This window comes from Eriocheir sinensis, chromosome 12 (genome assembly GCF_024679095.1).
Source record: "Eriocheir sinensis breed Jianghai 21 chromosome 12, ASM2467909v1, whole genome shotgun sequence".
NCBI lineage: Eukaryota > Metazoa > Arthropoda > Malacostraca > Decapoda > Varunidae > Eriocheir > Eriocheir sinensis.
The window spans coordinates 13,138,251-13,161,121 of record NC_066520.1 but is presented as its reverse complement, the minus strand read 5'-3'; the positions used below and the strand labels follow the sequence as shown (position 1 = coordinate 13,161,121).

Sequence of the window (22,871 nt, the reverse complement as noted above, 5' to 3'; positions counted from 1 at the left end):
CAACACGCTCTGCCATGGTTAGTTTAGTCAACTTTTCAAATTCAAGGCATCTCTACCTGAAGAGATAAAATAATTTGAAAGTGTAATAAATTTTAGGTAAACTCATAAAAAGATACACATTTCTGTAGATCAAAATTATTGACATCCATCGTTGTGTGGCATATGTATGTTCTGATTCAAACAACCGGAAGAACTCGGTGCCGTTAACTATTATTTGTGAAATAAAATAAACTACACTGGCATCAGTAAATAAATGAATCGACGGAAAAGTTTAAGTGCAATACGAAAGAACTGACGTCTTCATGCAATAAACACAACACTTAAAACTACCAGTAACTCAATTCAGATTGTAGATTCTTATTCATCTTCTACTTATCTAACTCAAGTACATGGGAAGAGAACACTTGCAGAATCCAATGATAACCTGATTAAGAATGAGAAGAGTACACCAACTATACGTTGAGCAGCTGCTGATGTTGAACAATTAATTTAATACCAATGGTCACATAACTGTTAAACAAATAAGTGCAGACATTTCATGACAGTACCAAACCGAACCACTGACTATATTGAGTATCAAAAGTGTATTTCTCCCTGAACCTGTTACGTGACAACATTGCGAGTAATCTTTCCGTGACAGGTAATAGAAGTGACAGGTGACCAGGAGGGGGACGGCAGCTTCGTCACGCTGTCCGAGGTCTGGTCGCCAGGGAGCGACCTGCCCCTCAAAAGCGAGTTTGTGGGCATCTGGACAGGAGACTCGAAGTTCCGCGGAAAGGATACAAATGATCCTTGGGCGATAGCCACGGACAGGTTGAGGCTGTACCCGAAGACCAAATATGAACGTCGCAAGGACCTGAGCGGCGTCCACTTCATCATCACCTCCATAAACGTAAGCCAAGTATGGGTGTGGAAGCTGCTGTGCGACCTTGCTTGAATTATATATATATATATATATATATATATATATATATATATAGAGAGAGAGAGAGAGAGAGAGAGAGAGAGAGAGAGAGAGAGAGAGAGAGAGAGAGAGAGAGAGAGAGAGAGAGAGAGAGAGAGATTGATTTCAATGTTCACCATCAGCTTTGACTTTCATCCTCCTTCATTGACCAGTGAACAAATTTACAAATTTATACACCTTAATGATCTAGAGCAGTTGATGCAGCCCCTACACGCATCCCTGGCCACCCTGGAGGCACGCCCCTGACAAAGGAGAGGTCCATTTCGTAATAGTTTTGTATTGGCTAGATTGAGGTCTGGAAGTTTCTTTTTGTTTTTCTTCTTAAATTTTGCAGTTGAGATAGTTTTTCTTAATTAAAGTCGTAGCCTTCATAAAGTAAATATACGTTTAACAGTTGTTTAAATATAATTTTGAGATAACATGAGACTTGTCTTCTACTTATTTTTTTTTTCACCATCTCTCTTTTTTACCCTCCGCTTTGGCGTCTGGCCGAGGATATTTCTTCTTTTTCTGGGTAGGAGTGCATTAATAAGACTCTCCTCCCTTGATTTTTAATGGGAATGTCGGCCCACTGCGCCACTTACACGCCGCCCTTCGATCCAACACGCCCCTGCCCCACACAGCTCATGTCGATATTACTTTCAAGGTGAGCGAAGGGACCAATTTATCCGTGGCGGAAAGATTTTTACCTCTTCAACAACTAGCACATAGAGGAGGAAGAGATAAAAGGTTCCTCCAGCCTTTCTAGTTTGGCCAATACATTTTTAAAGATTTGCTGAAGTGTGTGTGTGTGTGTGTGTGTGTGTGTGTGTGTGTGTGTGTGTGTGTGTGTTTTCCTTTCTAGTGATGTACACAAGTTGCACTAATGGCTCAGGCTGTTAAATATTCTACCCAAAGACGTGTTGCATTGCAGAGGTTTGCTATCTGTCATCCTGACTAATAAAATGGCTAAATCATCTCTCTCTCTCTCTCTCTCTCTCTCTCTCTCTCTCTCTCTCTCTCTCTCTCTCTCTCTCTCTGAAGGACACGAGGGCCCACAAGTCGTACTTCGATAAGGAGCTGGGACGTGAAGTGATGACAGGCTACGTCGGAGACGTGTGGGAGTTGCTCAAGGGAGATATGAACTTCACGTGAGTCAGTTTATCACCGTTGGAAAAATGAGTTGCCTTATTGTAACCACTTTTTTTCCTTGACTTATAATTATCCTGTCATCATTATAAAATATATGAGTCTAGATCTTAGGCGCTAATGAAAAGGACTAGGTATCTGTAAAAATATATGATGACGCAACGTGATTATTGATTCATTGATTAACTGAGGGACTGATGGCTCTAATTCTCGCAAAATAATACATCAAAGGGAAAGGGGGTGCAAGAAATAAGAAAAGAATGAGTCTAGCTAGCTCCTCTCAGCAAAACACAATGTTCCACGTTTTGTAATCAAGTAGATATATGTTCAGCTTACAAGTCCAACAGGAATGCTGTAAATACCAAGAACCATAATTTAGGCGACTAAGGCGAATTTGGACAACTTCATCACAAGCGTAGCGCCGCGGGTCTCCTGGACGAACTCAGCCCGTTAGTAGCACAGGCGAATTTTATTTATAATGGCTGCCGTAATGTATGACTCTTGCTTGGCCCCATGCTGCCCGCCGGTGCTCCAGCATGTGGGTAAGATTCCGCCACTCGGCGATGGTTGAAAATCGTCAATGTGCACGGTGGCACACGAACCTAGGTCGTCGTGCTCACAACCATGTTGACCACCCGGCCACCGCCTTCCGATACAATGGTGTGGTTTTTTTTTATTCTCTGGGTATGGTCAGCATCTCGAAGAAGTACCTAGAGCACAACAAAAACACTATTGTGTCAGTACCGATTTGAATTTCACGCGGCTCGTTTGGTAACAGCATGGCACCTCGGATGAAGCACTGCGATGAAGTTGGCCAAACTCTCCTAGTATGGCGCTGTCAGTACCTACCTTTCTCTCCCGAAGGTACTCGGTGGTCACCCCGGCGGATGGCCTGTTCGGGGCCCTGGAGGACGGGGAGTGGACGGGCCTGGTGGGAGACTTGATGGCTGGGAGGGCGCACGTGGTGGTGGCCCACCTCTCGCTGACCTACGACAGGGCACAGGTCGTGGATTACTCGTCGGTGCTCATCAAGTTCAGGTGGAAAATCCTGGTGGTCATTTGATTTTATGTAATTTCACTTTGGTTTGATTAAGGACAGCATAGGGTATGTGTGGTCTCCATATCTATATTAACATATGTAATCTCTCTCTCTCTCTCTCTCTCTCTCTCTCTCTCTCTCTCTCTCTCTCTCTCTCTCTCTCTCTCTGAATGCATGCAGATATAGGTAGATAAACAGCATGAATGTTAATTAAAGAACCCAAATAGTGGTCCACCTTCGATCGTTTACGTGCCTCCGTACCTTGCAGGATATCACTACTTATATGAACTTGAACATGAATGACTAACCAATAAGGCAGCCAATAACCATACATACCTTTGTCTGCTAGCTACCGGATCTTCGCCCGTCCACCAGCAAAGTCCGGTTATTCCTGGTCCTCCTACACTCGACCTTTCTCTATGGGTGTGTGGCTCGGTGTGGCCCTCACCATAGTTTTACTGGCCACCATCTTCTTTTCGATTTCGCAATGGCATCTACGTCAAGAGGTGCTGAAAACAACGGCGGGAGAGGAGAAAAAGGTCATTAGTCTGGCCGATCCCCGGAAGGTATCAAGGTACCGGCTGTGGAAGAAGGACGCCCTGATGCTCGTGTGGGCCGCCCTCACCCAGCAAGGCAAGGAACTAATGAACAATGGGCCAGCAGTTCCACAGTCCAATAGTAGCTTGTAAACCCTTAAACCAAACTATACCTAACTAGCGAACGAGGGGGTTAGAAGGTTCCACAGTTCAATAGTATTCTTGTAAACTCTCACACCAAACTATAAAACTAACGAATACGGGGGTTAGAGGGTTTCACAATCCATTACAGTGTTCTTGTAAACCCTCAAACCAAACTATAATAGCTTACAAGGAGGCTAGATCGATTTAAGGTTCCACAGTCCAAAACATTGCTGAAGCGTTCTTGTAAACCTTCAAACTAAATTATATATTCTAACAAACTAACAAAGGGGCTATAAGGTTCCACAGTCCAATAGGATGTTGATGTGTTCTTGTAAACCCTCAAATCAAACTGTCCTGACTAACCAACAATGGGGTTAGAAGATTCCACAGTCCAATATAGTGTTCTTGTAACCCCCCAAAACCAAACTATATTCGCAATACTGGTCAGGTTCTCTATTAATTGTCACCAGCTAGTAAAAAGCTTCTGTATTAACACCAAACCCCATACAATAAATCTTCGTTGTCCTTTATGGAACCTAGTTACTATGGGATGCCTGTCCAGTTTGACCATTTGGCCTCTATTGCAGGGTGGCCAGATTCTCCAGAGGCAAACAGCTTGCGTATCCTCTTTTGGACTATATACATGGTGGGCCTGGTGGTAGTGGCTGCCTATTCTGCCACACTGGTGTCTTTTCTTGCTGTGGCAGACAATGGGCTTCCTTTTGAGTCTTTGGCAGACCTTAAAAAACTTGGAGGATACCGTCTAGGCATCCTCAAGGGCTCAGTACTTGAGGAATATTTCAAGGTAAGTCAAGTGCACTTGACCAGCATGGTTGCAGTATATACATACTGTTCTTGGTATATAAAAAAAAATATCTAAGTGCCCAGAATAATGATAGAGGCTGGATTAGCTATACATAAAAATGCTTAATTTTAAAGTTACATAAATTGTTGATCTTACATAGTGGTCTCCAAAGAATACTTTATGCAACTCTTGTGCACCTAATGGCCGCATTTCTCTGAGGCTGCCTCATACCCTGACCAAAGGGCAAAAAGGAGAAACTCATTTCCATTGATACTTTCCAGCAGACAGAATTTGTGGAAAATTAAAAGTTCAAAACAATAATTTTGATTTTTTATGTAACTTCATCCTTTTCAGGAGTTTTACTGATTCTTGAAAAAAAAAACAAGATCATACATTGGTTTCTCATTCCTTATAAACAGGAAACCAGTGCACATAGAGTTTTCTCTTCCCAGCCATACATGATGTGATTTAGAGGCGGGAGTCTGACTCTGAAGCCAAACGTATTTAAATTTGTTTTGTTTCCCAGAGTCAGAGCTTCAGAGAATACTGGAATGCACTTATTGAACCCTACCCTGACACCAGATCTACAAATTATAAAGACTTGCGGTCATTGGCTATGTGGGACTCAGACTTTGCCTACGTGGGGTCTTATGAGGTACAAAGACTGGATCCTGTCGGAGCCTGCACCTTTCAATCTGCCCGTCAGCACCTTCTCTTCAATCCTGGGGCTCTTGGCTGGCCCAGGGGATCATCCTACGTAGAGATTTTTGATTACTAGTAAGTCAAAAGGTTTCAATTTTGAATGGAAAAGATGAAAATATATATATATATATATATATATATATATATATATATATATATATATATATATATATATATATATATATATATATATATATATATATATATATATATATATATATATATATATATATTGCTGTTTGCATGTAAAAACAATTTCATTGTAATCATGAAAATCAACTACAGCATCATCAGACTGAGGGAATCAGGACTGCTGCAAAAACTGGCAAGAAAGTGGTACCCACAGCCATACGACTGTAATGATGAACCTGTAATTCCCCTCGGGTTTCAGCAGGTGTGTGGCAATCATCACTTGTAGCTGTCCATCTAATATCTACCACATATTATTACAATTTAAGAGATTTATTATACAGACTTACTAAACTTTAACCTGCTACATGTTAGCATGTTAAGGCATAAGTGACTAATGAATACCCTGCTAAAGGTTAGCCTGTGAAGGTGGCTCAGTGGGTTTGGTGTTTGCCTTGTGACTGAGAAGCTGTGAGTTGAATCCTAAGTCACAGCAACTTCTCAGTGAGAGAGGTAGAGCTCTCTCATAACCCTAGCAGAGCTATGTGGTATTAGCTTCTTACCTCTGGGGTTATTTAATCACTTTTTTGTCTGTGAAGGTAGAGCAAGCCATGCAAGGTATGGCTGTTTAAATTAGGTTGCCACAGGATAGCTTACCTTGGCATAGAGACATGGATGGCTGAGTTATAGCTGACCAAGGCATTGCCTGTTACAGGACATCCATGTAAGGGATCAACAGCTAAGACAGAGGTGGTGATGGTCTAGTCTGCTGTGGGGTAATATTGAAGAGAATAGAAAATTGTTTTAGATGCAATTCTGTTTGATACAGATTTTTATGATTTAGGACGTGATGTTTAATCATTATAGCATTGTTTAATGTTAAATTTTATGTTGCTTTTCAGGTTGTAACAGCATTTGTGGCACTGGGTGTAGGGGCCACTCTGAGTATGCTGTTTCTAAGTGGAGAAAAATTCCTCTTCCATCGTAGCATAGACAACAACAAAAGTCAAGTGTGCATACAACAGCATGTTCATGAAAATTAATACAAAGCACCTTAAATAATTTATTTTTAGTTGTACACAATTTTGAAAGTATGACTGAGCATTTGATATTTAATACATTTTTAACCATACCTTTCATTCAACTTAATTTTTATTACAGATGTCATTAGCATTCCTCATTCTACTGAACTCCAAATAATCAAAGTTGAAAGTTTTGCATGTGTCTGATATTACCATGAATAAGTGGCCAAAATGACTATTGTTTGGGTTCAAAATTATTATTCATATGGAATATTAATTTTTATGTCATCATTATCCTCATCAGAATCCCATTCCTGGATAAGTAGATTTGAAAGAATGAAGTAAGTCTAGAAAACAAGAGAAAATTTATAGTCAGAAGGGGAAACCAACCAATAAAGTGGGTCATACAGAGTACAATAGATGAGCTAATTTATTGATTGTATATAGTGTAATTGTTTGAGAGCAGTATGGATAGGCATGGTGCATCAACATGGGGCAGAATGGATGGCTGGACTTAGCAGTGAGTTCCACCTACATATGTTTCTGTAGGAATATGACCTTTGAATGCAATTTTGGCAATACATGTTGGGTATTTATGTTGGCCATGGGGGTTGATAGTGAAGCAAGTTACAGCAATGACTTCATAGCTGTCTGCAAGGAGTTCATGAAGGTCTTAGGAACAGGCAAATGCCCCATAATCCCTAGTCTCAAAGCTCTGCCCCCCCAAAAATAAAATAGATTTGGAAATGTTATAAATTGGTGGGGATGCATCTCAAGTGTCTATAACAGGTGTTTTTAAAGCAGTGACTCAATATACCCAAAGAGTATCAAATTAAGTTCATGGGTCCATGTATGCTAAAACTGAAAAGGGGTTATCATGTCAACATGGAATGAGCTTAGGGTTATCGGTGCCACAAAACATGAAGAACCACTACTCTCTGTAAAACTACCTTGAAATGTGTCTTTACATGCTGAGTGCAAATTATAAATATATAAGGATATCATAAATATCAGTTAAATTCCTCAATATATTTTTATTGTCTTTTGTAAAATATCCACAAAATCAGAGCTGGTGTGTCAAGTCCAACCTTTTCTACAAAACAATTCTGTGCATAAATAAGGCTTACCCAGGTTGGAAACAAACTCATTGAAAAAAATTACAGACATCATGAAAAGAGATAATAAAAAGCAGTTTATTGCTATCTGCAGCGAGGTTATACACAAAATACCAGAATGCACAGTTTGTAAAAGTGACAAAGTACAAGAGGGGCACTGCCCAAATGTCATTATTAAATAACCAGTACTATATTAAATATTAACAATCTCTGTTTATATACAGGTCATGATGTTTTTTTTATTAAATTGATTTCTCATGCAATCAGGTCACACACACACACACACACACACACACACTTACTTCATCATTTTCAGTCCCATATCATCATGATGTACTGTTGTTGCACCAGAGAAATTTAATTGTCAACAAATCAATAAATCTTGAATTAGAGCATTTGGTTTGTGAACGGAATAACACCGTTAACACCCACCACTACACACCACTCAAGCCTGGTACTCTTGGACAGCTTTATATAAATATCAAGTTTTGCTTGATGCAAATGTTACATTTCTGTGAGAATCATCATAACATTTATGATTAGAATCAGGTTTAAATTAAACATTATAAATCAATCCTCTTGAATTTCCATTTTTTAAAAATACTGATTACCTTAATCAAAAAAGGTTATGTAGTTAAATATCAATAAATCCAATTTGTATGAAACGACTATATATTTGCTGTGTCAACAGGCTGCTTAACTCGTTGAAGAGCACTGTTGCAACTACCTTGCAGTTTGGTCTTGATTGCAGATGACAACTATTTCAGTCATATATCCCATATAATTTCTGGAGTGAATTCAGACAATCATGCCCTCCATAATGACTAATGCTGCTTTTATGTGTGTACCAGGAATATGCTGCCATTGCAGCAATTTTCTGTAAAAGGTTGTGTACTTTATCCAACTTATGAAAAAATATCATTAATTGGAAAAAAAGGAAACCATCATGCACATCGTACAAGTAAATAAACACTCGAGTCTATCAGTATCCCACCTTCCCTTGCTGTTTTGACCTTTCAAAAATATTATGTATAATCTTATTCTCTATTATTGTATAATTTGGTCACAAAGTTCAAACTACACATATATAAGTATACAAAATATATGGCAATATACCCAGCAGAAAATTCTAAGTCTTTAGTTGGGGAGAGCCTTTGGTACTGAATCAACCAACCTTAGTGTTAATACAAAATGCTATACCACATATTTCAATATATACTACTGGACGAGTAAGAGTGGGTGGCATCAAGGGGACAATAGCCTGACTTTTTTGTATCATTTTTAGGTCTTACATCAGCTTAATTAATACTGAAGTTCAATGCTGGACAAATACAGACGTAGATTATTACATATTAATCAATCAGTTAGCCAGTACAAATGAATGATGCATAATAGAGATGTATCAGATGTCTGAAAAGAGCTATTTGCAGATGTATAGATGTGCATATCAAGCATACACATTTTGCAGATGTGGCATATTCTAACCTGGGTCTCTAAAAATTTCCTCATCATCTCTTCCATGTAGTGCCATTCAATGCTTATGTTTGTCAACTTTTATAAGTTTCACAATCTTGTTGGTGTGCTTTAGGGGTGACAAGTTATGCTGAACCAGCACTCCAAAGTCCTTATTCTTTCTCACTTTTGCTACATGTTAATTTTCCATTAAACAACAGTGATGGCCTATTAGTCCTTGGTGTGTGTGTGTGTGTGTGTGTGTGTGTGTGTGTGTGTGTGTGTGTTTATTTACCTATTTGTAGTCTACCGAGGCGAGCTAAGCTCTAATAGTCCCGTCTCCATATCTACATTTATTCACCCTTTCCTTCATTTGTTGGACACTGTTCGCCTCCACCACCTCTTCCCGTAAGCTGTTCCACGTGTTAACACTTCAATGTGTGTGTGTGTGTGTGTGTGTGTGTGTGTGTGTGTGTGTGTGTGTGTGTGTGTGCACACTGATAAAGAGAGCATTGGTTGTCTTTATCCTTTAACATGACAAATTACAAGTCTGAGATATTATGATCAATGTGTTTTAGCAATCTGAAATTATGTTAAGACTGACAACCAGAAGTTTACTGTACATGTTCTCATTCTCCTATAATTTGCCACATGTACTTTTGGTTGGTGAGGATGCAGATGCTGACTGTAAAAACACATGCTAATGTAAATGGAAATGTTTATTTAATCTCAAAAGAGTTTGCAGATGTTAATGCAGAATTTTATATAATGTTAATGTTCTGTAGGTGATGCAGATGCAGATATCTGATACAACTCTTATGCATGATGGCTAACAGATAAAACTAATAATAGTATATATACAGTCATATGTAATGATAACTAATTTACAATAACCAACAGCATAAGTCATTTAAAGTGTATGTATGAGTTTTCAGTGCTTTGATGTGAAGAGCTTTCAGAAGAGTGAATTAAGTAGAGTAGAGTAGGAATCAATATAAGATTACTGGGGCAGTACATCAAATATGTAATAAATAAATAAATAAATAAAAAAAAAAGCCAAGTGTTTGATTTTCACTGTTTGCTAACATCACTAGAGAAAGTCAAAGGAATATGGTTAAATATAAATAACTCAGAAATGAATAATTTATGCCCAACATGAAGCATGAGGCTGCTTATTAGTGCAGCAGTATCTCTACAACCAGACAGATATTACTTTTATCTACCTGCCAAATTGCGCTTGAGATTGATCAGAGTCCCATAACAGCCCTGAGCTGACCACTGTGTGCATAAGAATCAAATACAAATTTTTATACTGCCCTAAATACAGGTATACTATATAGCGTTCATCTCACCACCAAACTAGTAGTAGTATTGTCAGATATAATGCACATAAACCTTTATGGCTAAAAGGTAGAACATGACCAGCAGAGTTGAAACAAAAAACAAATGTATAAACATATGCACTGTTGTGGTGCAGGATGAATTTCCTCATAAAACTGCTGTTACATGTGATGCAGCTACAAACAAAATAACTTCTTTATTCCAAAATATCAAAAATGGATGCATAAACATAGCAATACTTCAGAGTCAAACAAGGCTAAGGTGAATACTATTATAGTATCACTTGAGCTGCATTGAAAATTATATTAGGCACCATAGTGAAAATGAAAGGTAATTTCTAGAATATTAAGCAACAAAATAATTGGTTGAGCTTGTAAAGGGCAGAAGTTTTCACTGGAAGAGATTTTGATCAGTAATAATGACGTATTTTTAAAACCTTCAAACCTAAAGAGCAAGGTGTCAACCAGTTTGATAAGGTGATGACAATAAAATAGAATGTTTTGTTTTAAATAACCACAACGAAAAAATTGCTACCGATTCAAATGAACAATTATTTCTACAGATCATCAACAGCACTGGACTGAGACAATTAATTTGTCAATATTGTCAAGTGACAGCAGAAAAAAAAATATACAACAAATCGTAGTTACATGGTTGAGGAGAGTGGAACATATCTTTCCTAGTGTCAGAGAAAATATCTGCCACTTTTCATTTAGCCTACAGTTCATTTTCACATATCAAACTATAAACTCTGTATGTACATCATGTTATATCACAGGAATTGGTCCAAACATGCTACTGATATGAAAAATTCCTGTATAAAAACTGATAAAACAAAATGTCTCCAGCCATCTCAGGCTTTGAAATGAACACATTCACTCATCACAAACATAGCTGCATTACTGAACACATATTTCATTCCAAGCCAGTAAGGGGATCAAAGGAATGTCTGCAACAGCATAGTCAAGCAACACATTACACACCACACGGCAAGACGATGGCAACTCCAGTCCTGGTCAGTCTTGTGATTAGCAGCACCAAGCACAGGTGTGTCATGCTGCAAATTTACAATTAATCACCTGGCTCAGGTTGAATCTCTTAATATTACCTTACATATAAAATAAAAATACCATTCTCCTGTTTAAATCTTTGGGGAATAGGACAAGAAAGTAATATTTTGATACTTTAGATTGAGGCAACATTACTAGAGGCAGTACATGCTTTACCAAAGTTATCAAACAAGAATCAAGCAGCAAATATCTAAAAAGAAAACTGTAATTAATAAAGTTGAATAACTAATAAAACAAATAATTATTGGGTTTCTAAATGGAAAAAAATCAAAGAAGCAATAACTGTTGGGTATTTAGCAGAGATTATAGGCTCTGCAAAACTATCTGAATATGTTGAATTTTATCTATGGAGACAATATAATGTCTTATACTGGTCAGGGATGGAGGGAAAACACTCTCTTTTCCCATATTCAGACAGTTAATACATTATGTTTTGCAATTTCAATGTAAAACTGTGAAATTACTACAAGGTAGTGGTAAAAATTCATGGTCATGAACTTTATGTTCTACCTCATCCCATTCATAAATGCAAAACCCTTAAACAAAATAAGTTAGATTTAAAATTAACAAATTTGCAAATTGTTACCATTTTTCCCCAACAAAGTCTGGATCCATGATTAAGTGCAGTGCTCACCTAGCACTAGCAGAGGCATCCCTTCTTGTCTGATGGGTTGGCCCTCCCATCCACTGAGAACTTGTCAGCATCCAAACTCTCTGTCATCATCATCCCTTGCTTCTCATTATTCAGGATCTGTGGGCATTTATTTTCTATAGTCAACAATAATGGCTCAAAATTTAATGTCACATAAGTATCATCTTTATCATAAGCTTGTTTTCATCACCATGACGGCAGAATAGTTGAAGCAACATCTTGCAGAAGAAAAGAAAATCCACTCAGCTACACATAAAACATTAAATTTATGTTCCTTTAAAAAAAAAATACAAAATGTAATACAGAGAATAATTTTTAATCCTCATGTCTAAGACAAAAGAGGTATGAGGGTTAAAAATAAAAGTCCATGTGATCTCTTTGCCAAGAGTTTTGGCTAATAATAGTTACCCATTTCAATCTCCTGTAAGATGAAATCTCTACCTTTCACATGCCCTTATAGCATGCAGTGGAGTTCAGAGACATGTATTAAGAATGCTAAAATTATCATTTATTAAATCATCAATTACCTTGTTTCTCAGAGAGGTAGAGTGAACTAAAGATAAAAATTGGTGTCACCATATTGAAGTATTCTATGGATGTAGGGGGGGAGGGGGCCTAGGCCCCAACCTCATCTTCTTTTACTTTATTAGATGTCTTGCTTTTAGTTGCCTTTTATCACACTTTGGTGTATGATGACATTATCATACTGTTTATGAAAATAAAAGCAAAGTACAATCAAATAGTACTTCCACAATTAACCAGATATCATTTGCCTATGAAAAAAACTTATGTCCCAATATTTAACAATATGTTTTGAGTTGTTCATGATATGTTCTTGCTACTACTATAATGTCAACACTAGAAAACAGCTGAACAGTGGGTAAGATAACACTGTTAGGTGCTTGTAAGTTAGGGCTCCTCCACCATCCCAGGCGAGCAGCCAACCAATTGGGGAATCAGGAAAGAAACCACTTATCCATGAGTCACACACCAGTGCTATGTGAATTGGTGTACTACATTTATACAACATCATTATCAGCCTATATCATTTCACTACAGGACACTAGCTCTTCAAACATTTCTTTTCTCTGTCTTTAGAAGTAGATCAATGATTGAGGATAATTCTTTGTTGACACTTGCTTATTTTGCCATGTGTGCACAGTAGGGCTGGGCAGATATACTTTTGATTTTGGTACTGAGATCATTAGTACTTGAACTCTGGTACTGGTACCAGTGCTGACAGAAGCCAGAAGCTGGGGCTCACTGCAGAGCTAGGTCAGACTCAATGATAGCAGGGACCAAACTGGAGTATCTTTTCTCTGCATTCACTGATAACCATTAGGCCAATAGTATACGTTCCACTTTCAGCTTTTCAGCATAGCACCATGGATACAGTTGCTTTCTTTCTGAGTTTATCTTTGATCGTACGTAATTCATACTTTGCTGACCATTGATAATAATGATAATAACAAGTAAAATAAAGCAATATAATAAATATTATTAAATAAACAATAAATATAATAATTTATAAATAAGAAATAGGGTAAAACTTACTCTGTTAACAAGAAATCGAGAAGCTTCATCTATGTTAATGTTTTCCTTGGCTGAAGTCTCAAACCATCCACTGAAGCCTCTATCTCTACAGTAATCATCCATCCGTGCCGGGTTGTTCACCACACCTTCCTTGGGCTGATCACACTGTTAGAGTACAAGAAATTAAGGTTTGCTGACAGATCACACAGTAACATAGAAATCATGTATTCTTATTCATAAATGTTTTCCAGTGCTGCTCTAGAAATGAGGGGTCAGTTAAAATGTTTTCTGGATGCATAAGCTGTAACAGACTGAACTCCAACTAGTGATGCAAAAAAGGAAGGCAAAGGTTTGCTTAGCATTTTTTTGTGAAGAAAAAATATTCTTTCATTGTTTTCTCTAAAATCACTTCGGTAATTAATTTATGGTTCATGATTTTCTCAGCTAAAAATGTATACTCTTGTGGTGATTCACTGTTGCTGGTTGTATGAAACATCATTTCCTACTTTGCAATACTGAGCTCAGAAAATACCATACAGATGATGCCGACAAACATATGACATCTTCCAATTATGAAATACATACAATATCTCCATACGTTCCTGAAACTATTTATGGTGTAGTCTCATAAGCAATTATTTAAGAATAAATATTTCAATTCTGGGGTCAACCATTTCTGTTCAATGTTGGCATATGACTAATAGGGCACTGTTGTTGTTGTGCACAAGAAATTTTTCATCTTAAAAGAAATATTAGCACTTGAAACTATTATGTAATACATCAGGATTAAGTGAAAAAAGTGTGTCTGAAACTTATCAGATTTTAGGTTTACAACACACATTCCTTACACACTGAAAGCTTAGAAACTTTCCTGCCAACCTACCTTGTTGGCCAAAAGGACAGTAGGAATTGGGGAACCATCTGCTAGAGTGACTTTGGTGTCCAGGTCAGTCTTCCACTTGGTCACAGCATCAAAGGTTTGTGCACGTGTCACATCAAACACTACAAAGGCTCCCACTGCCTCCTTGTAGTACACACGTGTCATGTTCCCAAATCGCTCCTGACCTGTATAGTACCAAATATTGTACACTTCCATAAGTGTAACTGCAATGGAACATTGTACATGTCTGGGAAACATGAAGAGAAATGTAGTCACAAGAAGGATCAATGGAATGAGTTACATTACATACTCCTGGTCCACACACCTTGTTGTTCAGACCATGAAATAGATAAGGCAGATTTACAGAAAAGTGCACTTTTTAAAGCATATTTGAGGAAAAGCTGCTAAGCTGCATTTTTCAAAGGATTTTGTGGTGCTGAATCTGAGTCTTTGTTTACCTCCACACAAACATTTGACTGTATACATGTAACAAACCTAAGATGCATGAAAATCAGAGGTACTGCATCTTTTTTGTCTTGTTCATCAAAGGAGAAAAACATGCATTTTAATTTCAATCACTTACACATACGGCCTACTTGACAGAGACAATAATGTATGATAGTTATCATCTGTCCACAAGACCAAAATAGGTAGTGAATTGTCAAAACTTATCTATCTATTTATATATCTATAGATAAATAAAGGTAGATAGATTTAAAAGGCAAATTTAGTAGCCATTGAATACACTCTTGAAGCCTCCCTGTAATAATAACTCTGCTGTCTGCTCCCTGCAAGACTTGGAGAAAATATGTACATGTGAATACTTGATTAACTGTGTTGAAATAAAGACCTCATGAAGGTTTAAAGCAATGTTCCACCTCAATGATGCTGTCATACAAAAACTATACTTTATCAGTCTTACCTGCAATGTCCCACAGCTGCAAGCGAATAACAGTGTTGTTGTCCCAGTTAAGCACCTTGAGGGCAAAGTCCACGCCGATGGTGGCCCGGTAGTGCTGGCTGAAGAACTGGTGGACATAGCGCTTGATGATGGATGTCTTGCCGGTGCCAAGTTCTCCTATCACCAAGATCTTGTACAGGTGCTCCCGCTTATCTATGCTGGAGTTTGTCTGTGGGTGATTATTACTATTAGAAAATATTGTAATCTTTCCCTAGGGGTATGCATATGCTGCTTAATGGAATCTCAGCAGTTTCAGTAGTAGACAATCTATTTACATTTGTTGTATCATATATATATATATATATATATATATATATATATATATATATATATATATACATATATATATATATATATATATATATATATATATATATATATATATATATATATATATATATATATATATATATATATATATATATATATATATATATATATATATATATATATATATATATATATATATATATATATATATATATATATATATATATATATATATATATATATATATATATATATATATATTAAGCTAGTTTACATGAAGCTTTGTTAGTAATTAATCCTAGGCATTGTAACAACTACATGACACACTATGCTCCTGGCTGGGCGTACTAAGCAACGCATAACTTAACGCTTAACGCAGTGGCGCGGCTCTTCTACGTTTATATATGGAGGACCTAAGTTATCTCTGGGGGGCCCAATCCCTACACAAAATAAATCCAATTTGTTAAATTACATTGCATTTTTCTCAAAACTTCTTATGGGGAGTCCCAATAGTGGGTCTATCATACCTGGGCGACCTTACCCCCCCCCCCCACACACACACGCAAACAAAAAAAACGTCCCAGTGCAGCTAGGGCACTGCGCGGCCGCTAATTCTGAACTGCTGCATCTCCCGCCCTGCTAGTGAGGGTCGAGGTCTTGCTGGCCAAGCCCTGGATGGACTGCCAGCGCTTTTCATTATCGCAGATAATTATTTTTTTTACAATTCGTGCATATGCTGGTATAATAGCGCCTAAAGTATAATTAAATGTTTATTATATGGATTACGTTGTGTGACGCCATTTTTTTATGTTTTTGCGTCATCGGAGAGAGAGAGAGAGAGAGAGAGAGAGAGAGAGAGAGAGAGAGAGAGAGAGAGAAAATAACCAAAAAGTGTGTGTGTGTGTGTGTGTGTGTGTGTGTGTGTGTGTGTGTGTGTGTGTGTGTGTGTGTGTTTAGCTCTAAACTCGGACTAATTTTCGAAATAATCAGCAATACAATCATGTGTCTGTCCCTGTAATTTCAGAGGGCGTTATCCCTGTCATCTGAGTTTAAGAAAAGCCTTACGCCACTGACATTTACGGAGAGCGTGAACTAAACTAAGCTAAATTTGGATACACCCATCCCGCATCATTGGGCTGACTACACGCAAGAAACCGGAAAAAAATATAATCATTCTTGCAAATCAAGATATGCCCGTTATGGCTTCAGGTGTTAGTGCAGGTGTAATAAAGGTAAACAGAAGGTTGAAAGGCACCGGTGGGGAAGGGGTCTGAGGAAGCAGGACAGAGAAGCCTCCTTGTTGACGCACACACCCTCCGAAACACCGAGGAAGCTCTACAAGGGCCGGCAAGACGCTCCTCTCGCAACACACACACATACACACACACACACACAAGCCTACTGAATTTCGCAAGGTACTCAAGAACGCATCATCTATCGAGGAAACTAACGTTTGAAATATGGATTATAAGTTGTATGTTTCTTAAAAGTCTAAGTAGTTATATTTCCTACGACCATAGTATTATCTTCACTGGTAAGACTCAAGATTTTGTGTTAAACTGGACGAGCACTGAAGAGCACCCGGTGTTCCTGAGACACTGTAAAGCCGTACAAACTCCGGACCGCCATCTTGCCCCGGGCTTATGTTTGCGCTGAGCAGTTCACTAGGATGCACACGCACGCAGTGCTTCAACTCACCGCACTCAACTTCACCTGAACCTGTGCCTCTACCTGTACCTGTATCTTGATCCCATAAGCATGCCAGCACTGTTGACACCTCGCTCACCAATCATCAATACTGCCCATCTTTTATGACTATTTTTTTCCCATGATTTACTCCATAACAAACTTGCAGAGCGTAATTATTATGATAGGCCAACTACATATAATAGTGTGTGTGTGTGTGTGTGTATATACGAGAGGGGCGAGGGGAGCTCAGCAGGTATCTAAGAGGACGTGTGGTGATGTGTGAATCAAAGGGCAGCATCATGTTATCTCCACCCTCCTGTTTCGTTTCCTGTTCCGTCCACATCAGTCCTCAGATATAAAAATCTTTGGGTAACACAGGCATATCGATTTTAACATTTCATGATGTCGACAGAGTTGGCATGTATAGTACCGTGACCGATGATTGTACAGCTCGAACATCACTCGAAACTACATTCTCGGAAACTACATGAAGCTATCCAGTACTAAACAATTTACAACATCTACAATTACAGCCATCAGCACCACAAACACCAAGATGATGCCAAAGAAAGGTCAGGGCTGACTACAGGGAGAAGAGGGGGTGGGGGGCAGCACCTACAGCAGAAGTGAACAGGACGGGTCACCATACCCAAGAGTCGCTCTTGAAGCTGGACGCGTCTAGCAAGGGGTTCCGCTCCCCCTCGGAGCGGTCTCCTTCTGGGGTCTCCCTGGAATCCTTAGCATCACCCTCGGGGCTAGATGGAGGAGAAGAGTGAATCGGTCCCTGTGCAGGGCCTGAGTCCGGATTTGCCACCGGTCTTGCCGCTGGGACCGCCATTGCACCCCGCGGGGGATGAGATGCTCCATCCTTTGGAGAAGTGAAGGTGAGGGGGGGAGGGACGAAATGGCTTGAGCTCAAAGAAATCGGTCGCTCGGTCGTCACAGGTTTGGGGCCTGATAAGAGTGATATGTTTTCGAGTGAGTATCGCCTACCGGGGAGGGGAATGGGAGTCATGCACCGTGAGGAGGAAATGGAAGTCCTCCTCTCACCTGAAAGCCACACGACCTTCCTCGTCGGTACAGGCGAGGGGGGCGCCACCACCTTTACGGGCTTAAGGGGGAAGGCCTGCTCGAGTCTATATGCCTCTGTTTGCTTAGAAGTGACTTCAGAAGACCTAGATGACTTTACCTCAGTACTGGCAGGCTTCACGTTCTTCTTCACGTCGGCAGACTCCATTCCTTTCACGTCTCCTTGGTCCGCGTCAGCATCGAGTTTAGGTTTGCTTTCGGGTGCTACCTTGTCTTTGGGAACGGTGGTATTCACTGTGAAGTTTTTAACAAACTGGACGGGGGTTGAGCGGGGCTGAACGGGAGACGTCTTGGACTGTGGAAGCTCCTTGGCGTCGGAGGGGCGTCTGTTTACATCGCGCGGCTCAAGATTCACGTCATCGTCCACCGCAGTTGCCTGCTCGGTATCGTTCTTAAACTCTTTCTCCTCCTGTCTGAGTTCTGCAGAATCGGATGTGGAGACACCGTCGGCACTGGCCTGGGAGGAGGGATCGGTGGCCTGAGAAGAGGCGGCGGAAGCGTTACTCGCCAAGGACGACTTTGATGCAGAATCCTTTATTTTCTTCTCTTTACGCAGAAAACTGCCAAATTTGGATTTTTCTCTTTTCTTTTCTTCCTTCTCCTCTCCTTTCTTGTTCCCTTCCTCTACCCCAGTGCCTTTAGGTGTTGGGGAAGGGGTTTTGCTCCTCGGGTCTGCTTCCTTCGGCGCAGCTGATCCGTTAAGTCGTTCGTGGCCATCTAGTGCTCCCGTGGGCTCTTCTGTGTCCTCCCCATCCTTGTAGTCGCCCATGGCTTGGCTTTTAACTATTGCTGGACTGCTGGGGGCGCTAGGTTCTGAATCATAGTCGCTGTTTACACCGGTGCTCACAGAACCAGTGTCTCCCTCAGCTGCTTTCTTTTGTTGACGGAGCTTTCGGCCTGTCTTGCGGCTTTTACGGAAAGACGATATCAGGCCTTTTTTCTTTTTCTCTCCATCTTCTTCCCTCCTTGACCTGGGCGATTTTGGAGAAGTGGCTCCATCTACCGTGCTCATGGTGCGTCTGGTAGTCGCACCTGATAGTGCTGGCGCGGGACAGGGTACAGGTGCTGTGGGTGTGAGGCGGTACTCTTCGAGGGGAGCGAGGTTGGGACAGCTTGTGTACTCCTCGAGGGGGTCACTAAGATACACTTGGTCGAAGCGTTGCGTGTGGCCCGGCAGGAACGTTAAACTACTGCGGTGCTCTCTAAGGTCACGTTTCTCCCTGAAGACAGCGTCGTGAGAGGGAACAGTTTGGGCGGGCAAGGAGTGGGGCAGACCGCCTTGAAAGGACTGAGCAGAGGCGTAAAGGGTTGATTCACTAGTGGAATCTAACGGGAAAAGTGACACAAAGCTGTCGGCACCTTTTTCTGTGCGGTGGGATTGCACTGAGTAGAATGAGCCAGTGTCACTGTCCTGCGTGCCAGTCGTGTCGGATTCGTGGTCTATAGACTCCTCAAAGCTATCAGACAGTTCAGAGTCCCCCAGCTTAAGGGTTTTCAAGTTATCACACAGTTTGAAGTACGTGTCTTCGTCTATACTGCCACTGACAGGGAACTCGCCGACAGCGCCGGGCGGTGCCTGCTGCGCGTGAGATACGAAGGGCGCGGCAGTGTCTTTCGTGTCCCGCGGTGCTGCTGCTCTATCACTGTGGCTTCCCGTGGCCCGCACTCTCTCAACTACTGTGGCAGAGCGGGTCGGGCGGGTGCTCATCACTTTCCAAGAGCAGTGTCACGGCAGCACGACAGGTTACCGCCACCTGTCTGCTGCACTCACCAACGATGCGAGATGCCGTCGCTCGCCTTCACAACGCAGGCCTTCTCGTCCCTCACGCTGCACCCACCTAATCCTTGACCCAAGAGAGTGCCAGCAATCTTAATACATGCTGGAGAGCCACCTCCTAGGCGGAGTTATGCATGGTGATTCCCGCAGGAGCAGCTCCAACACGTACAGTCCACCACCACACAATAGGCGACCTCACGTTGCCTAACACTCAACTACCGCTAAAGAATGTCTCGAATCAGGTCGGCATTAACTCCGGGCGGTCACAGTCAGGTCAGGCCCCAGCAGAGTGACAAGCAGCGGGCTATAAGGAGGAGAGAGGTCGCCTCCACACGTACAACTGAGTGCGATTGTGGCGGCGGCCATGGCGAGGCTGAGCTGGCGAGGGCGAGGGGGGAAGGGAGGCGCTAGAAGAGGAGGCGGGGGAAGTGAGGCCGGAACGGGATAGGACGAAAGAGAAGCAAGGCTCTGAGGTTTACACACACACACACACACACACACACACACACACACACACACACACACACATTACGTCGCTTTAAGACCTGGCGTTTCTTTGTAATTCAAACCACATTTTCTCCGCTATGAAGTAGGATCGAAACGATCTTCCAGTTCCTAATTTAGGTTGATAAGTACATACTACAACAGCATCAGCAGGGACCTTAAATATACACTCCCTACTTCGTGACTGACGCCAAGGAAATTACTTTGACAAAGTTGTATATGACTTAGAGAAAACTACTACTGTTGTATTTGTGAAGGGGCGAGAGCTACTAACAGTTTTGACCGTGATACAGAAGTGGGTGATTTATATTAGGGTGCGTTCCCACCAAACCATTCAATTCAATTCCATTCCATTCAATTCATTGTCATTCATGAGTGGCTATGATGGATCACGTTAATTCCTATGTAAGCGTTCCCACCGGGTCATTCAATTCAATTCCATTCCATTCAATTCCTGGCCATTCTCATTCAATGATGCATCTGGTTCCATTTTTCTCTCTTGAATGACAATCATTCGACTAAATACATTAAGTGACAATGTACGTACACGTCCTTCCAAGCGACAGCCTTCGCTTGGAACGTAAAGATACCGTCACAACCACCACCACCACCACCGCCAATACACCACCACCACTATAGACCATCACGAGCAAAATACAACAATAGCACCTGAAAGGTACCCCGTAAATGGTCATTTTCACTTCAGCCCCCGACACAGTACTGTGGGTATGTACATGGATGCTTAACAATACTCAAAGATGTGACAAGTTGCTTAGGACTTTCTTTATATTTTCCTCAAAGTCTTCTGGGTTACACAATTCTATTGAAAAATAATCCCAGATTGAATTATCATATTCGTGTGAAACTAGCAGGCTCCAAGATTTAGGGAATGACAAAGAAAAATAAATAAATAAGTTTACGTCAGTGTGTATCTGAAACTCGGCTGATGGCATTGTGATGCTTCATAAAAGATTTTTTTTTTATTCATTGTGCGCATTTAGTTTTTTATTTCTTTTTTCTTTGCCAACTTTAAAAACGAAAGAACTCTCGTCCCGGATCTTTATAGTTGTAAGAGACTTCTTCCAAACGTACTTTAGGCGCCTCTGGCCTGACATCCTCTTACGGGAAGTCGCAGGGCTTCCGGCACCGACCGGCGACTGTTGACATGCATGTTAACGTGTGTGTGTGTGTGTGTGTGTGTGTGTCAACCTCAACCCTTCATTGTGCTACCTTAACGTTACCGGCACCTGCTTTGACCTTCATCGTTTGTCCTTTATAATACAAGTCTATCAGTGGCTGGTTCGTCATCTCATCCCGCGCCGGGGCCTCGCGCCCCTCCCGTGACCACCACCTGCGCGGCTCCCTTGATGCACGCCTCGTGACTGGACCTTCGCCAGTCATGTGCTCGGTGACAAAGCGGTCAAGAGCGCCACGCCCTCCACGCCTCCTGGAGCGACGATAAACAGGGTCGGGGCGAGAAGGGAGCGAGCCAATAACAACAAAAACAACAACAAAAACAAACGACAAAAACGATTACACGAACGCAACAGATGCTTTTATGGCTTAGTTATTGTTCATTATTTTCTATTATCTTTTTGAGAGAAAACTGGAGTGTGTGTGTGTGTGTGTATTTCACCACGGCTTGATCAGGAGTTGGACTCGCAATCGCCAACAAGTACCCTCTCGATTAGAGTAAGGCTCATTAGTCGATCTCTGGACACTGCCAGGATCTCACACACCATACAATCCATCCCTCTTTCCCAAGGGAGGACAGTAACCACTCCAAGTCATTGGGAAAAAAACGACCTGAGCGAGGCTCGAACCTCTGCCTGTCACGCCGCGAAGCCTGGCAGCACAGCGCTTTAACCGACTGAGCTATCGAAGTGTGTGTGTGTGTGTGTGTGTGTGTGTGTGTGTGCAAGCGCGCGCTCATTCTTGAACCGAAGCCCCACAGACAAGAATACGTACACAAATACACACAGACGGAGGAGGAGGAGGAGGAGGAGGAAGGACGGGGGGCAGGGGGAGGCTATCATGTGTCGTCATGTGAAGGAAGATGATCCTGCAGT

General features: G+C 41.0%; 2 protein-coding genes across 8 annotated transcripts in view; one reads left to right on the top strand and one right to left on the bottom strand.

Moving 5' to 3' along the window:
• Positions 1-448: 448 nt before the first annotated feature.
• On the top strand, positions 449-7,976 carry LOC126997425 (glutamate receptor 1-like). Its single transcript, XM_050858513.1, has 8 exons — positions 449-892; positions 1,988-2,094; positions 2,957-3,130; positions 3,481-3,764; positions 4,399-4,616; positions 5,143-5,393; positions 5,604-5,712; positions 6,350-7,976. Exons 2-8 carry the CDS (start codon positions 2,039-2,041, stop codon positions 6,488-6,490), a joined length of 1,233 nt encoding a protein of 410 aa, XP_050714470.1. The 5' UTR covers positions 449-892; positions 1,988-2,038; the 3' UTR covers positions 6,491-7,976.
• The window catches only part of LOC126997423 (ras-related protein Rab-32-like), a 27,488-nt gene continuing 12,100 nt past the window's right edge, over positions 7,484-22,871 (bottom strand). For 4 of the 7 annotated variants that reach the window (XM_050858512.1, XM_050858511.1, XM_050858509.1 and 1 more), the window contains exons 2-5: positions 15,435-15,642; positions 14,516-14,697; positions 13,654-13,797; positions 7,484-12,198 (exon numbers count right to left, since the gene is read on the bottom strand). In XM_050858512.1, coding sequence (XP_050714469.1) covers positions 12,088-12,198; positions 13,654-13,797; positions 14,516-14,697; positions 15,435-15,642 — 645 coding nt within the window. In that variant the 3' untranslated portion in view covers positions 7,484-12,087. Of the gene's footprint in view, positions 12,199-13,653; positions 13,798-14,515; positions 14,698-15,434; positions 15,643-18,621; positions 20,774-22,871 lie in introns of those variants that run through there. The other 3 variants (XR_007752100.1, XM_050858508.1, XM_050858507.1) reach the window with 3 other exon arrangements.